Source organism: Ahaetulla prasina, chromosome 2 (genome assembly GCF_028640845.1).
Source record: "Ahaetulla prasina isolate Xishuangbanna chromosome 2, ASM2864084v1, whole genome shotgun sequence".
Classification (NCBI taxonomy): Eukaryota; Metazoa; Chordata; class Lepidosauria; order Squamata; family Colubridae; genus Ahaetulla; species Ahaetulla prasina.
Window position 1 is genome coordinate 1277743 of NC_080540.1, and position 17942 is coordinate 1295684.

At 49.8% G+C, this 17942-nt stretch overlaps 1 protein-coding gene across 3 annotated transcripts in view; it reads right to left on the reverse strand.

The window, feature by feature from the left end:
- The window catches only part of LOC131192807 (H-2 class II histocompatibility antigen, E-S beta chain-like), a 142254-nt gene that overhangs the window by 84213 nt on the left and 40099 nt on the right, over positions 1-17942 (reverse strand). For all 3 annotated transcript variants that reach the window (XM_058172350.1, XM_058172344.1, XM_058172349.1), the window contains exon 2: positions 2723-2995. In XM_058172350.1, coding sequence (XP_058028333.1) covers positions 2723-2995 — 273 coding nt within the window. The remainder of the gene's footprint in view (positions 1-2722; positions 2996-17942) is intronic.

Sequence of the window (17942 nt, forward strand, 5' to 3'; positions counted from 1 at the left end):
TTTGGTCCTGTCCCTGAACCAGAGGAAGGGAGGGAGGAGGTAAGGGAGGAAAAGAGGAGGGGAGCATGGGATTTGGAGTCTTTGGGCAGCTGATGAAGCTCCTTTCCCTGAAGGGAAAATCCCCCCTGAGACCCTCAAAAGGAGGGAGAAGGGAGGGAGGCCCTGAGAGGCCACAAAAGAGACACACTCACAACACCAACACAATTGTCAGGGGATCTTTGAGCCACTTTCAGGGATTATTAAAAATCATCAGATAAATTAGTACGTAGAAGTGAGGAAATTTCCATGTTAAATATTGCTGGAATGGAAATTATTTCAAATATGGCAGACAAGAAGAATGTTGAATTGATATAGTAAGAAATAATTCAATGTTGAATATTATCAATCAGGGGATTATTATCTCCAGGGAAACATCCTCTTTGGTGGTAAAAATATTTCAAACTATCTCTCAAATTTGAGAGAATATCATTTATTTATTTATTTACTAAATTCTAATCTCGTATTACATGGATGTGATCATCCTCCTAGCTTTGCTGGGAAGAATTTGGGAGTGAAAATGAGTTTTGCCTCCAGACTGAATATGTGGAGAACAAAATCTCTGTCGGTTCCCCTGAAATAGTCAATAATTTAGGGCTGTTTTTTTTCTCTTAAGGGAGAAACATTTTATTTCATTCTATGGCCACAGATTATTTCTGGAGAACCTCCTGGGCTCCCAATGGGAACCTCAGACTTTAGCAGTTCTTAAGTGAAGATGATTTCAAGATTTTTCAGTTTCCATCAAAGGAGTAAAATTTCCCTGGAAAGGCCGAATGGCAAAAAGTGCAGCTGGAATTTTTGATTTGCACAATGTTTGGCCTCTGAAACCCCATCAGTTGATAGAAATAAATAAAATTATTATTACACAGAGAATGTAAATTACACAAAGAAATCTAGGCGATCTGCAAAGAATCTGGAAGAGAGAATGAAAGAATCTGAGGCTTCAGGGCTGAATGGAGGCCGGATTTCTTTCTTATGACCCCAAATTCAGTTTTAAGGTTTGTGGGAGTTTTTGGAGTCTCTTCCCCAAATCAGGAGCCTCCCCAGGAAGGAAGACGGAAGGGATTTGGCTGCAGGGGAAGCTGAGTCTGGGACCAAAAAGGGGGTTTCAAGGGGGGCTTTTCTCCCAGACCCCCAAAATTGGCTGAACAAAATTTCTCAGCCTCTGAATCGGCTTCTGCTCAAGGCAGAGGAAACGCCAGACCAGGATTCCGGGTGATTCAGGTTTGATTCATAATTATAAATTCTATCTGGATTGATTGATTATTTATTTATAATTTATTTATTTATTTATAATTTAATTTCTATACCGCCCTTCTCCCGAAGGACTCAGGGCGATTTACAGCCATATTTATTTATTATTTTAATTTATTTTATTGTTTAGTTTATTTATTATTTATTTATTCTATTCTTTAGTTTATTAATGTTATTTTATTATCTATGTATTTATTTTTAAATTTTCTTTGTTTCTTTAATTTTTTATTTACTTAATTTTAATTTTTTAATTTAATTATATATGTATAAATATTATTTTACTTCCTTACCTACTTATTTGTTGGATTTAAAAGATGCTGGAGTGGAAATGACTCAGAATAAAGAGTAAAGAGAACTAAGACCTGCAGAGAAAGGAGACCACCATTCGATTTCACTGATTCCCTTTGAACGTTGATTGTTTTAATCCTAAACTCCCAAAGGCCCCAGAGGGGGAGGGAGCCCCTCCCTTACTGGCCTTCTGGAAAGGGGTCCAAATGGGGCTCTGGGGCTTTGCTTGGGGGGCCGCGAGGAGGAAGAGGCGGCTGTGGAGCTGGTCAGAGCCTTGAATCCCCCTTTTAATTAATGTTTTAGTTAATTAATTGATCTTTTAATTAATGTTTACTACTGAATTTTAATCATCTTTGCCTTTGAAATCTTTAATAGAATAGAATAGAATTTATTGGCCAAGTGTGATTGGACACACAAGGAATTTGTCTTGGTGCATATGCTTTCAGTGTACATAAAAAAAAAAAAGATACGTTCATCAAGGTACAACATTTACAACACAATTGATGGTCAATATGTCAATATAAATCATAAGGATTGCCAGCAACAAGTTATAGTCATACAGTCATAAATGGAAAGAGATTGGTGATGGGAACTATGAGAAGATTAATAGTAGTGCAGATTTAGTAAATAGTTTGACAGTGTTGATGGAATTATTTGTTTAGCAGAGTGATGGCCTTCGGGGAAAAAACTGTTCTTGTGTCTAGTTGTTCTGGTGTGCAGTGCTCTATAGCGTCGTTTTGAGGGTAGGAGTTGAAACAGTTTATGTCCAGGATGCGAGGGATCCGCAAATATTTTCATATTCAATTGCATATGGGCTGTTTTTGTGGTTTGATGTTTTTTCTGTGCTGCCTCCCAGGATCCCTCTGGGAGCTTCTAAAGTTGGTGAATGAAGAAAGTCGATCCCTTGGAGGGATGGAATCGAAGGGATCCCAGATTCTGGGCAGGAGGAGATCTTGGGGGGGGCTTGGGAAGAAGAGGAAGAGTGATGGGAATGATGGTGGAAGGAGGAATTTGAGGGAGGAGAATAAAAAAGGAGAAAAATCTTCATCCGGGAGAATCTTCATCAATCCAGGGAAGGAAAAAGGGGGTCTCGGGATCCCCTCCCCCAAAACTCCCCCCCAAAACTCCCTCCCCCCAGACTCACCTCTCCGGCCAACCACAGAATTCCTCTGGAAAACCCCGTAGTTGTGCCGGCAGAAGGAATCCACCGCGGACTTCTGGTACTGCAGGAGCTGCTTATTTCTGTTCCAAGCGTCCACATCCACCTTCCCAAACTCCGTGACGGCCACGAACTTCCCGAGGTCGCCGTCGAAGCGGGCATATTCCTGCCGGTCGTAGATGAACCTGCCCAGGACCCTCACCCGCTGCGTCCCGTTGAAGAAGCGGCACTCGGCCTTCGTCTGGACCAGGAAATGGGCTGCAAGAAGGAGGAGGAGGAAGGGCGTCAGGAGGAAGGCCCAGGGTCCCACCCACGGAAGGAAGGAGGGGTGTTAAGTTCGAGGCTGGAGACCAGGGTAGTGACAACAGCTCTTTAATATAGGGTGAACCCAGCAACAGGCTGGGGCAAAACCTCTCCTTTTATACAGTTCTGCTGGAAGAATCAGCAACGGCTGATTTCATCAAATATTTAAAGGCACAACTAAACACTTGGTCTTATTTACATATTTATTCACATGTTATTTTCGTAGTCACGCAAATAACCTGGGCGTCTCTCTAGTCCTTTCTGACCTCGCGGTTCAGTTCTGGGTGGTGTTTTGAGCTGGTCGGAGGGGCTGTTTTCTCCTCCCAGCTCTTTCTCTGGGCCATCGGGCTCTGGATTATTGACTCTTTTTCTTGGCCATCCGGCCTTGGATTAATTTTGGAATTTTCCTTGCTGTTTCCTCGGGGACCTGATGGCGTCGCTGGAACTCTGGGACCTCAGCTAAGTCTTGCGCCTCCCGGGTCATTGTCGCTGTGGATTCAAAGTGGTATTGGTCATTACCTGTCTCTGTTGGTTTGGTTTGGCCAGTTATTCGTTTCCTTAACTGATCTATGGCGCCGCCACATTCGGGTTGTCTGGTAGCTCTACCACGTCGATTTTGGCCCTGTTACTTTTGTTACTTGTCCGGCGACCCAACCGGCCGTCCCCATAGTTTCGGGCCCACACCGGCCGCCTATGCTCATTTCCTTGTTTTCTAGCTCCCCTTGTAACCCTCGGGTGTGTAATGGGGTTCAAAGCAGTCAAGTGGGCACGGAGTTTTCGTCCCATTAGCAATTTGGGCTTTTCCAGTGGCTGTGCTTGGGGTTCTGTGCTGACGGCTGGAAAAAGTCTATTTTTGTTTGCCAGTCACCTGGCTTGAGCCTGGACAATGCCTCCTTAGCGCTCGGACGGGCGCTCTGCAAGGCCATTCGGCGCAGGGGTGGAAAGGTGCAGAGAGGGCATGTCGGATGCCTTCCTCTGCCAGGTACTCTTCAAACTGGGCTGCCGTGGAATTGGGGCCCATTGTCGGACACCAGAGTGTCCGGCAACCCGTGAGTTGCGAATAGGTGGCGCAGGGTTGCGATTACTGCTCGGCTGTGGTGGACTTCATAAGTATGATCTCTAACCATTTGGAAAATCGTCCACCACCACTAGGAACGTTTGGCCGTGAAAGGGCCAGCAAAGTCAATGTGGATTCTTGACCAAGGCCCTTGGGGCTTTTCCATTCTCTGACTGGGGCTGTTGGGGTAGCGGTCTGGACTCTTGGCAAACTTGGCATTTCCCTACCCTCTCAGCAATCTCTGCGTCCATGAGTGGCCACCATACATAGCTTCTAGCTAACCCCTTCATCCTTACGATGCCTGGGTGACCCTCGTGGAGGAGGTCCAATACCTTGCCCTTAACAACAGGAATTATTACACGATCACCCCATAACAGGCACCCCCTTGAGCCGAGAGCTCATCACGTTTCTTAACAAATTCTTGAACCGTTAAGCGGTAGCAGCCCACCCTCTCTGTACCCAACAGTACAGTCCTTAACACAATGTCCCGGTGATGCCCGAGCCACTTCCTTTGATGTGACTGGGCCAGAATCCAACGAGTCAATAAGGAGGATGGGTGTCCCGGAGTGGGGTCTTGGTCGCCCTGGCAGTGGGCATCGGCTCAATCGTCTGCATGCCCCACTTCTTTCCCGGTCGATGCTGCAGCTTGTGAGTAAGCGGCTAAAAATATAGTCCATCGAGTCAAATGTGGCGAAAGTGCCACAGGCGTTGGCCGGTCGCCAGCCAGTAATCCCAGTAACGGTCTGTGGTCAGTCACGATTTCAAAATTCCGCCCAAAGACATACTCATGGAATTTTTTGACCCCTGATACAATGGCTAATGCTTCTTTGTCTAATTGGCTGTAGTTCCTCTCTGGGAGGACATCGTTCTGAGTAGAAGCTATAGGCTTCTGTGCCGTTTGAAGTCTATGGCTGAGTACAGCCCCCACCCATAAGGGGACGATGCAAACCAGCACTAGGGTAGTGAGTCGTGATATTGGATGAGCAGGCTATCACTTGAGAGCAGGTTCTTTACTGCTTCAAAAGCCCTATTTTCTGACTTTCCCAAGACCAAACAGTATTTTCCTAAGAGCCTATGCAGCGGTTCCATAGCAGTTGCTTTGTTCTTCAAAAGACCGTAAAATTAACCAATCCAGGAATGCCTGCAGCTCTGCTTTGTTTTAGGCGCTGGAGCCTTCCTAATTGCCTTAACTTTGCTCTCAGTAGGGTGAATTCCTTTCTTGTCTATCCGGTAGCCCAAGAAATCGGCCGATTCGACCCTATCTGACATTTATTTGTCTTGACTTTTAATCCGGCTGTCCGGAAAATGCTCAAGACCTTTCTTAACCGCTCCCAATTCCTCCATGTTTTCCCTGAAATTAGGACATCATCAGTAGGAACTACCCTGGGAGCCCTTGCAGTAGTCGTTCCATCAGGTTTTGGAACAGCCTGGTACCACACTAACCCCAAATTGCAATGGTGCACTTGAATGCCCCCCTATGCGTCACAATCGTTTGGGCTTGCTGTCGGGCGTCTACTGGCAGTTGTTGGTAGGCTTGGGCCAAGTCTAACTTTGCAAAGACTTGCCCTTGCCCCAAGGAGTGCAATAAATGTTGCACCACGGAACCGGTACACGCTTTTCTGTAAGGCTTTGTTAAGCGTCGCCTTGTAGTCAGCGCAAATTCTAATTGACCCGTCCGATTTGATGGGGTGACGATTGGCGTCTCCCACTTTGCGTGATCGACTGGCACCAAAACCCCTGATTTATGAGCTTGTCCAGCTCCTTATCAATTTTGGTTTTAGGGCAAAAGGACTCTCCTCGCCTTAAGCCTAATGGGGGCTACCTGGGGTCTAAGTTGAAGGAAATAGGGGTCCCTTGTACTTGCCCAGGCAGTCCTTGAAGACATCTTGAACTCGTTAAAGAGAATGTCTTTCAAATTGCAGTCACTTCTGTAGATGCCAGTCACTCCCATGCCCAGGGCACGAAACCAGTCTAGTCCCAACAGACTGGGCAGAGTTCCTTGACGATCGTGATGGGCAGGGTCTTTTGTGAGGGCACTCGACTCGGACGGAGGTGGTCCCTCGAACAGGGATGCGATTCCCTGGTAGTCGTGCACTCGTAGCCGCTGTGCTTGCAGATGGCGCTTGCGACGGACGGCAGCGCCAGGGTGTCCCAGGACATGATGGTGATCGCTGATCCCGTGTCCACTTCAAGCCTGCACCGTACTCCTCGATCTTGGGCTTTGTGAAAATCTTCTTTCCACTTTGGTTGGCGGCCTATAATGACAGTCGTTTGGTTAGACTTGGCGCCTTTCTTGTTTGAACCAATCGCGGGCCGCCTTTCCGGTTCAGCGTTTTGATTAACGATTTGAATTTTCGGCGGAAGGTTGGGCCGCTCTGCAAACCTGAGCTAAGTGTCCTTTCTTCCCACCGCCCGGCATGTTGCGTCTTTAAACCTGCAGCGTTGGCGCTGATGCTGCCCTCGCAGCTTCCGCGTCACGGTCCTCAGTGTCGCGTTTCTCGATCCGGCAGACCCTTCCTCATCTCGCCTCACCTTCGGATTCGGACTGAATCTCCTCCTGGTGTACTGGCGTTGGCTTTGCGCTCGTCTTGGATTGAAGAGGCTTTTGCAGAGTCTCTGCTGCTTTAGTAGACATTTCGTGTGCTCTGGCCTCGTCCAGAGCGGTGGTGTCAGGTTGCTCCTGGCTGGCAGTCGTCGCCGTGGCGGATGTCCTTGACCCCTCGGATGAGTTGCTCGAGTAGCACTTCGTCTAAGTCTCGGTATCCGCAGTCCTTGGGCGCTCTTCTTAAAGCGGCCATGTAGTCACCGATGGACTGCCCTCCATCTGTCTCGTTCTCAATTCAAACCGCTGCCCGTATTTGGACGGCGTCGGTGCGAAATGGTTCTTCAGCAAAGTCTGCAGAGTCGGCCGATACCGATTGTATCGGCGTTGGCTCTGCCAGGCTTCAATCTCGATTACCTCCGGCCCGCAATGGCTTAGGAAGTAAGCCCGTTTGGTTATCAGGGATCCCCTGTAGTTCGTTGGCTTCTAGAAAGCTTTGAACGGGTCATATATGTTCCCATTTTCCTTGCCGGGTTATACGGTGCGGGTGGCGTGTTGCCATTTCCCGGCGTTTCTGCCCTGAGTTTGCTGGGTTTGACTAGCGTGCTTCAGCTCGGTTCTGGTTCTCCTTAACTCGAGATCCCACCTCGTCGCCAATGTTAAGTTTGGGAAGTAAGAGGTAGGAGAGCAGGGTAGTGACAACAGCTCTTTAATATAGGGTGAACCCAGCAACAGGCTGGGGCAAAAACCTCTCCTTTTATACAGTTCTGCTGGAGGCTTCGTCCAATCAGCAACGTGCTGATTTCCCGCTCAAATATTTAAAGGCACAACTGTTAATACATAACAGGGGGCGAAGGACCTTCCCTGGAGAGACTGGAGGAAGACGCCCCCTAGAGGAGGGAAAGGGAACTCTCTCAGCCCCAGAGAGGAAGGCAGACTTGCTGGGGGTGGGGAGTCTGGAGGGGGGGAAAATAAGGAGGAGGAGGAAAGAGGGGATGGGAAGAAAGAGGGGAGGGAAGAAGAGGGGAGGGAAGAAAGAGGGGAGGGAGGAAGAGGGGAGAAGAAAGAGGGGAGGGAGGAAAGAGGGGATGGGAAGAAAGAGGGGAGGGAAGAAAGAGGAGGGAAGAAAGAGGGGAGGGAGGAAGAGGGGAGGGAAGAAAGAGGGGAGGGAGGAAGAGGGAGGGAAGAAAGAGGGGAGGGAGGAAGAGGGGATGGGAAGAAGGGGAGGGAAGAAAGAGGGGAGGAAGAGGGAGGGAGGAAGAGGAGGAAGGGGAGAAGAAAGAGGGGAGGGAGGAAGAGGGAGGGAGGAAGAGGGGAGGGAGGAAGAGGGGAGGAGGGAAGAGGAGAGGAAGAAAGAGGGGAGGGAGGAAGAGGAGGAAGAAAGAGGGGAGGGAGGAGAGGGGAGGGAGGAAGAGGGAGGAAAAAGAGGGGAGGAGAGGAAGAGGGGAGGGAAGAAAGAGGGGAGGGAGGAAGAAAGGGGAGGGAAGAAAGAGGGAGGGAGGAAGGGGATGGGAGGAAAGAGGGGAGAGGAAGAAAGGGGAGGGAGGAAGGGGCGGGAGGAAAGGGAGAGGAAGAAGAGGGGAGGGAAGAAAGAGGGGGAGGGGAGGAAAGAGGGGGAGGGAAGAAAGAGGGGGAGGGGAGGAAAGAGGGGGAGGGGAGGGTGGGAAAAGGGAGGCAGAAACTCAGCTGGATCGAAAGAGGCAGGAACTATGGGGGAGGGGCTGAGGGAACTTTCTAGATTGCAGGGAAGCTAATTATTTATTTATTTATTTAATCGCATTTTTATACCGCCCTATCTCCCAAGGGACTCAGGGCGGTTTACAGCCTAATAAAAAACATACATATAAATACAGAATAAAACATCAATTAAAAAACTTATTAAATAAGGCCGAATATTTAAAAATAGCAATAAAAGTAATAAAACCCCATTAAAACCAAATTCAAAATTTAAAATTCTAGTCCAGTCCTGCGCAAATAAATAGATATGTCTTAAGCTCGCGGCGGAAGGTTCGAAGGTCAGGAAGTTGGCGAAGTCCTGGGGGAAGTTCGTGCCAGAGGGTGGGAGCCCCCACAGAAAAGGCCCTTCCCCTGGGTGTCCCCCAAACCTCCCCCTCTCTCTTCCTTTGGGGGGGCGGGGGATATTTGGAGGGGGGCACAATGAGGACATCTAGACTGACTCTCCCGGGGTCTCCCAGCCCTTCAACCCCCACCTTCCCTGGGTCGCCCCAACTTTTCTTCTTCCCCCCCAATCTTCAGCCCACCTCCCTCCCTTTGGATTGGAGGATTCTCGGGGATCGCAGCCAGTGGGGGGGGGTTCAACTTGTTTACTACGGGTTCTGTGGGCGTGGCTTGGTGGGCGTGGCAGGGGAAGGATCCTGCAAAATCCCCATTCCCACCCCATCAGCTGGGACTCGGGAGGCAGAGAATAGATGGGGGCGGGGCCAGTCAGAATTTTTACTACCGGTTCTCCAGAACTGCTCAGAACCTGCTGAAACCCACCTCTGGATCACCCCTGTTTCCTCTCCCCCTCCCCCTCCCCAAAAGACCCCCTGCAGCCCCCCCAGAGCACCTCAAAGGGGGGTCTCCAGCCCCCTCACAAAGGGGAGTTTTTGAGAGCCAATTGAGGGGAGCAACTCAGAGCCCCCCAAATCCTTTTCTCTCACTACTCCCCCCTCCCCCTCCAGGTCCCTATGGAGCAGTGGGGGATTATGGGGGGTTGGGGGTTTCTTGGTCTCCTCCCCAAATTCAGGGGCTCTCGCAGAAGGGACGGAAGCCCCCCTCTTGCCTGACACTCAAAGCCTCAATTCTGAGATTCAGAAGAAAAACGGAAGTTTCTGAAGAAGCAAAAATACTTTTGCTCAAATGCCTCTTTTTCCTTCTGGGGATTCAGGGCTGGAAATGCCTCAGTTTCCCTCTTTCGCTTTTCCTTCCCTTCCTCTTTCCATGCAGCCCCCTCCCACCCAGGCACTGGAGGGGGGGAGAGAGGCTGCGACCCCCACCTCGGCTACAATCGGACAAGGGGGGAAGGGTCCCTCTCCGTCCTCCTGAGGGGTATGTGGGAAGGAAAGGGGAGGAGACCACGCAGAGATCCAGGTTGTTGGAGGCTCTGGAGACCCATCGGCTTTCTCCCCCCCACCAGCATCCTTCCCAACCCCTCCCCGCCCAGCCCTTCCTTACCGGGGTCTCCTTCCCCTTCGCTTCCGGGATCCTGGCCAGCGCCCCACCAGCAGCATCAGGGGCCAGGAAAGCCATGGATGCTGCCCCCCAAGCGCCCCAAAGGGAGAGGAGAAAGACGCGGAGGCTCCCAGCCCCAGAGGCGGAATCGGGGGGTCTGGATTGGGGGGGGGGAGGAGTTTTCCTCGGACTTCGGAATTGGGAGTGTCCAGCAGGAGCAGGAGGACCAATGGGAATTCTCCTTTCAGCAGCGTCATCGGTCTCCGGGCAGAGCCTCCCTTGACTTCGCCCGATGGAGGAGATAGTTCCCCGCAGAGAGAGAAGCGGAGAAAGTGGGAGGGGGAATAATTCCAGTCTTGGGGGGCTGCATTCTAGGGGGTGTTTCATGCCAGCTCCGGAGGGGAGTTGGAGGAAACCTTTTCCCAAAAGAAGAAGAAAAAAATATCCATATCCACGGATGTTTCTAAGTGGATCTGAGCGGATTTTCTTCCTTGTAAAAGGTTTCAATATTATTTTGGAAGGATGGAAGGATGGACAGTATATTAAACCAAACAATGAATTTATAATTAATAAAATAACCTGGAATTTTAATAGAAATTCTGGGGACCTCAGTGATCCAATATCCTCCATTATAGGATTACAGCCTTTTAACCATCACAGTCTGGAAATCTTCCCTCCCCCCAAACTATCCCAAAAACAGACATTCTCTTTCTTCTACTCCTCTTTCACTACATCCATAGAAAATGTTTTTTCAAGTCTTTGGGGGAGATTCGGGTCCAGTGAGTTATGCAAAGGCGGCTTAGACAGATCCTGAATTCCGGATTCTGTTTGAGGAGCTTTGTGGGTCCAGAGGTGGCCTGGGTCCTTTCCAGGGATGGGGGGCTGGAGGGGTCAAACTCCCCCCTGGCCCAGCACCAGCCTCAGCAGGCCAGAGCCAGATCCCCCGCCCCTGCAGCTGAAGGAGGCGGCAGAGTCCGAATCTGCCCCACAGTTGTGTATCTGGACACAGCCAGTCGCACAAAATATCCCCAGATCCAGGCAGCCTCTGTGGGGCATCCTCCCCTGACCCAGGCAGAACCTCTGGGCTCCTTTCATGCTTCCCCCACCCCCAAATATTGCGCTTTTCTCTGAGTTGTCTCTGCCATCCCCAGACACACACACACACACACACACACACACACACACACACACACACACACAGAGTTTCTTTCTCCAGCCCCCAACAGCTGCAGAGGCTCTTGGGCTTCGCTTCCCCAGCCTGAAGCGTTTGGGCTCCTCCGAAGCGGAACTGAGGAACTGGCCAGGATCCAGCAGGCAACAAGCCTCGAATCTTCCTCAGGGCAGCTCAGGGACTCTCCTTGTAATGTATTTAAACTTTAGGAGGGAAGTTTGGGCAGGAACAAGCACATTGCTGATTGGCTAATGCCTCAGCCAAAATAGTATTTAAAGAGGGGTTTTTGCATGTTGGTTTTTTGCTGGGTTCACAATAAACTAAAGAGCTATTGTCACTCCTATTGTCTCCTGCCTCTTCATTGCCCGAACTTAACATTGGCGACGAAGGTGGGATCGAGGCAGTGAGATTTGGAAAAGAGCTGAAGGAGAAAAGAAACCCAAACCCAGCCAGTATTCGAGGGCGGACAAATAGCGATGTCTAGCTATACACCGTACATGGCTCGTTTCGAGTGTTTCCTCGAAGCAAATGAACTACAGGGAGTCTTGGATAATCGGAAGCGTGCTTATTTCCTGAGCCACTGCGGACCCGAGTGTATCGATACCTGTCGGAACCAACGCCGGTACAATCGGTGCCATGGCAAATGCTACAAACGACATTACGAGCACACTACGCGCCAGTGCCATCAAAGTTTGTTCAACGGTTCAAGTTGAGGCAAAGGGTACAGCGAGAGGGCGAGTACATGGCCGCGTTAAGGAAAGCCGCGAACCACTGTGAATACAGAGATTTGGAGGATTCCTTACTCGAACAACTCATTTGTGGGGTCAGGGACATCCGACTTCAGAGACGGTTGCTGTCCAAAAGCAATCTAACCCTGGTGATAGCTCTGGACGAGGCCAGGGCACACGAGATGTCCACCAAAGCGGCAGAAACATTACAAAAGCCGAACACGGCAAGTGCCGGAGCGAAGACAACGCCAGTCCACAGCGAGGAAGTCCAGGCCGAATCAGACAGTGAGGAAGAGGAAGAGGTTTTCCACACCGGGAGGACAGAGAGGGGCAACCGGGACGAATGTGTGAGTTGCGGGGGCCAGCACCAATGACAAAATTGCAGGTTTGCCGAGCCCCTCAACCTTCCCGCCAAAAATTCAAACCGAACAATCAGAGCGCCGGGTCAGCGAAGCGGCCCAGGATTGGCCAATTCAAAAAAGGCGCGAAGTTAAATCAGACCACTGTAAGAGTGGGACACGCATCGACGCGGCTAGAAAAGAAGATATTCACCAAGACGTAAATCGAAGGAGTGCCATGTAAGATGGAGGTGGATACAGGCTCATCAATCATGATTATGTCTTGGGACACCATCACGAGGGACCTACCAGACATCACGAAATGCAAACTGCAAACCCAAAAGCTGAGAGTGCAAGACTATCAAGGAAACCGAATCCCTGTTCGAGGGGTCACATCCGTCAGAGTGAAATATGGAAACTTCAAGAAAACCCTGCCGATCACCATCGTAGATGGAAGCCTACCCAGCTTGCTAGGCCTGGACTGGTTCAGAGCCCTGGGCATGGAAGTAACCGAGGTTCACAGAAACGGAGTCAACCTGAAAGACGAATTGCTGAAGGAATTCGAGGACGTCTTTGCAGACTGCCTGGGCAAGTACGTGGGGACCCCAATATCATTCAATTTGGACCCCCAGGTGGCCCCCATTAGATTAAAGGCTAGGAGGGTTCCGTTTGCCCTAAAGCCCAAGATAGACAGGGAACTAGACAAACTAGTAAGCCAGGGAATACTAGTCCCCGTCGACCATGCAAAATGGGAGACACCCATAGTGACCCCAGTCAAACCGGACGGATCAGTCCGGATTTGCGCTGACTATAAGGCAACACTTAACAAAGCATTGCAAAAGAGTGCATACCCCGTTCCCGTAGTGCAACATTTGTTGCACTCGTTAGGACAGGGGCAGGTTTTCGCCAAACTCGATCTGGCTCAAGCCTACCAGCAATTGCCAGTAGATAACAGCACAGCCTAAGCGCAGATGATTGTCACACATCGAGGCGCCTTTAAATGCACTCGACTTCAGTTCGGAGTTAGTGTAGCCCCTGGGCTGTTCCAGAACCTAATGGAACGGCTCCTACAGGGTCTACCGGGAGTAGTCCCCTATTTCGACGATGTACTGGTATCAGCAGAGAATTTAGAAGAGTTAGGGGTCAAACTGAGGAAAGTACTGGGCATTTTCAGGTCTGCAGGGCTTAAGGTTAAACTCAACAAATGCCAAAAAGGGGTTGAATCCGTAGAATTCCTGGGATACAGGATAGACAGGGAAGGCATCCACCCAACTGAGAGCAAGGTGCGAGCCATTAGAAAGGCCCCAGCTCCCAAAAATAAAACGGAACTGCAAGCGTTTTTGGGGCTTGTAAATTTCTATGCGGTATTCTTAAAGAATAAGGCAACAGTAGCCGAACCGCTCCATAAACTGCTAGCGAAAAAAGCTGTTTGGGCGTGGGGCAGGGCTGAGACTAGGGCATTTGAGGGTGTTAAAAATCTCTTGTCCAGCGATAGCCTCCTCATCCAGTACAATGGAACGTTGCCATTGGTATTAGTTTGCGATGCTTCACCCTAAGGGGTAGGGGCTGTCCTCAGCCACAGATTACCGAACGGGTCAGAAGCCCCTATAGCATATTTTTCCCACACGATGTCCGCGGCAGAAAGGAACTACAGCCAACTAGATAGGGAGGCCCTGGCCATAGTTTCAGGGGTTAAAAAATTCCACGAGTACCTATTTGGGCGGGAGTTCGAAATAGTCACAGACCACAGACCATTATTGGGACTCTTGGCGGGTGACCGTCCAACACCAGTTGCGCTTTCACCCAGGCTGACCCGTTGGACTATCTTCCTAGCAGCATATTCGTACAAATTGCTCCACCGCCCGGGAAAGGAATTGGGGCATGCGGACGCTCTAAGTAGATGCCCTTTACCAGAGACTATCGAAGACCCGACCCCTGGGACACCAGTCTTACTAATTGACTCCTTGGACTCTGGCCCAGTCACATCCTGGGAAGTGACTAGGGCCTCTTACAAAGATGTTGTCATAAGGACTGTGATCGATTGGGTGCAGAGGGGATGGCCCACTGCGCCGGGAGAACGTTTCAGAGAGTTTGCGAAAAAACGTTCGGAACTGTCAGTTCAAGGGGGTTGTCTGTTATGGGGGGATAGAGTGGTTATTCCGGAAAAATTAAGAGGGCATGTGTTGGAATTGTTGCATGAGGGCCACTCGGGAATCTAGACCACTACCCCCAACAGCCCCCATAAGGGAGTGGGAGAAACCCCAGGGCCCATGGTCGAGGATACACATAGATTTCGCAGGGCCGTTCCACGGGCAGACCTTTTTAATTGTGGTAGATGCCTACTCGAAATGGGTAGAAATCATACTTATGAAAAAGACAACAGCGGAAGCAGTCATCTCAGTCCTGAGGCACCTATTTGTAACACACGGGTTGCCCGACACCCTAGTATCCGACAACGGCCCACAATTCACGGCAACCCAGTTTGAAGGGTACTTGCGTGTGGCTTTTCTCCCGGCCAGCGGGCTCGCCACGAAAGGGTCTGGGCAATCCCCACGCCAGACGGAGTGAGAAATGAATAAGCAGAGTCCAATTCTCCTCGGGGTGAGCGAGCCCCGAGCTAGCTCGAGACAAACTCTTTTATTAAGGTTAGTTAGGGGTGTGTTACAGAAGGTAAGCAGGGGAGGTTACATATTAGCATATATTCAACATGTGAACACGTGACTGCAAGCACATCTACAAGCCTATGATTTTGGGAGAAAGATCATGATTCTTGGGAGGAGTTTTACCATGAAGTGGTTCTTTGTTCTCCGCTTTTTGCCTACGTGGTACAGCAAACAGAAATACATCTTGAAACATCCTGACTACATACTAATAAATCTCATATAATTGTGTGTAGGAGCAAACTTCTTTGAAGCTCTGTGAAGCTGACCTTATCAGAGAAGGAATGTTCTGTGGCTATCTCATAGGTGTTGATACATTTACTGGCAACCATCTTTGCAACCTTGGCATCAAACAGATTTCTGCTTACATGATGAAAATTAGCCAGACTTACCTATGCTGATATTTTTGCACATAAGCAATTTCTCAAAACTTGCTCATGCTTATATTTGCACATAAGTAATTTTATAAACAGTTTCATAAAGGGGTTCATATGGCATAATATCGCAACATCTCCTCTGTTTTTATTTTTTAGGACCAGACAATCAGTCGGTTTCATGTTGGTGTAAACACAGATATTAGCCATACTATCCTTGTCTATTTCTTTTTCGTCAACCAGGCAGGAATTGTTAGGTGCAGTTTGGGTGTAATCATCTTCGAGTTCTTCAATAGCCAGTAAAGATAAACTTTTAGAAATTGTTCTAACAAAAATAGGTAGAATACAAGGTAAATTATACATCCTAATTTATTTATTTATTTATTTGATCATATTTATATACCGCCCTATCTCCCGAAGGACTCAGGGCGGTTTACAGGCACTTAAAAACACATAAATACAATATAAAAGCAATTAAAAAACTTATTCTATAAGCCCAGTAATTAAGAATTAAAAAATATAAAAATAAAACCCAATTTAAAACCCATAAATTTAAAATTTAGCTCAGTACTGCACAATTAAATAAGTATGTTTTAAGCCATGGAAGGTCCGAGGTCCAAGGTCCGAAAGCTGACGAAGTCCGGAGGTAGTTCGTTCCAGAGGTGGGAGCCCCACAGAAGGCCCTTCCTGGGTGTCGCCAGACGTCATTGCCCGCTGACGGCACCCTGAGGAGACCCTCTATGAGAGCGCACGGTCGGTGAGAGGTATTCGGTAGCAGTAGGCGGTCCCGTAAATAACCCGGCCCAATGCCATGGAGCGCTTTAAAGGTGGTCACCAAAACCTTGAAGCGCACCCGAAGGCCACAAGTAGCCAGTGCAGTCTGCGCAGGATGGGTGTTATCACGGGAGCCACGAGGGGCTCCATCTATCACCCGCAGCCGCATTCTGGACTAACTGCAGCCTCCGGATGCCCTTCAAGGGGAGCCCCATGTAGAGAGCATTGCAGTAATCCAGGCGAGACGTCACGAGTGCGTGAGTGACCGTGCATAGGGCATCCCGGTCCAGAAAGGGGCGCAACTGGCGTACCAGGCGAACCTGGTAAAACGCTCTCCTGGAGACGGCCGTCAAATGATCTTCTAGAGACAGCCGTTCATCCAGGAGGACGCCTAAGTTGCGGACCCTCTCCATCGGGGCCAATGACTCGCCACCGATGGTCAGCCGCGGATTTAGCTGACTGTACCGGGATGCCGGCATCCACAGCCACTCTGTCTTGGAGGGATTGAGCTTGAGCCTGTTTCTCCCCATCCAGACCCGTACGGCCTCCAGACACCGGGACAGCACTTCGATAGCTTCGTTGGGGTGGTCCGGCGTAGAAAAGTACAGCTGGGTGTCATCCGCATACAGCTGGTACTTCACACCGAAACCACTGATGATCTCACCCAGCGGCTTCATGTAGATGTTAAACAGAAGGGGCGAGAGGATCGACCCCTGCGGCACCCCACAAGTGAGGCGCCTCGGGGCCGCCTCAGTACGTCTGATGCTTTCTCACTAAAGACTTCTCGCAAGTCCCAGTATTCCTTGGGTATTCTCTCTTCCCCGTCTATCCGTTCAATCATTGCCCCTAACTTATCCTGGTGCAAGGTCACGGTAGGTCCCTTCTTGGGTTTCCCCTTTTCCCCTTTTAAGGTGTTGGAACAGGCGTGGGACTCCGTTCTCCAGTTAATATGGGGTTCCATTTCATAACCATGACAAACCTAACAACAGGGGTTGGTCCATTCCTGGGGCTACTATGAAGTTCAGAATTTCGCGGTGGTCTCCTATTATCATTTCTATGGGTTCCGTTACGAAATGGGCGGGCCCTCCCCCTGCCACAGAGCCATCTAACTGGGCAAACGCTATGGGCCTACTTAAGGTTCTCAACCTTAGTTCCATTTTTTCTACTAGTTCGGGACTGACCATACATCTAGTGCATCCAGAATCGAGTAGTGCTAGCAGTTCCCCCTTATTACCCGAAGAGGGTACATGTAGATTAACTGGAATGTCCAAGGGGCCCCGTGCCCAACTCACCAGAAGGTCTTCATCGGACTCTGACGTGGTTTTGCTGTCATCAGTATCGGTCGACACTTCGCCATCCTCCTTGATGGGCGTGCCCTTCTTGGCAACGCCCTCCCCCACTTTTGCTGGTTTACGCGCTTAGCTGCTGGCTTCACTGGTTCCTTTTCACCACCAGAGGTCGCCTTGGCATCAACTTAACCCTACAGTCGGCTGCTCGGTGGCCTTCTTTTCCACATCTGTAGCACGCAGACGAACGTGGTCTTCCTCCCTCCAATCTAGGGACGTCCCTATAAGTTCCTTCTGGAAAACGGCCAAGGGATGGCCCTCCAATGCGCTGTCTTCTGCCGCGGTCCTTCACTAACTCGATTTCCATCTCTGCTGCCAGGGTGTACCAGCCATACAGCGTAGTTGGAGAGGCTCGTGCTCGACACAGTTCATAGAGATCTCCATTCAGACCATCTTTGAAAATGTCTACAAGGGTCACCTCCGACCACCCTCTCATCAAGGGAACTAAATCACTGAACTCCTGGTTATAATCAGCCACCGGCCTCCTCCCTTGCCTGATGGTTTTCATCCGACCTTTGGCCTTTTGCTCTGCCAGGGGGTCCTCAAACCTCCTCCTCAGTGCAGTCATAAAATGCTCGTAGTTTTGCAGTAAGGGGGAGTGGTTTGTATGTAACGACACATACCACGCAGCTGCTCTTCCGGTCAAATTATGAGTCACAGCTCTCACTTGTGCTGTCTGTGACCAATAATCTTCCCCCCAGTCTATCATGTGGTCATTCACTTTCGCCAGGAACAGTC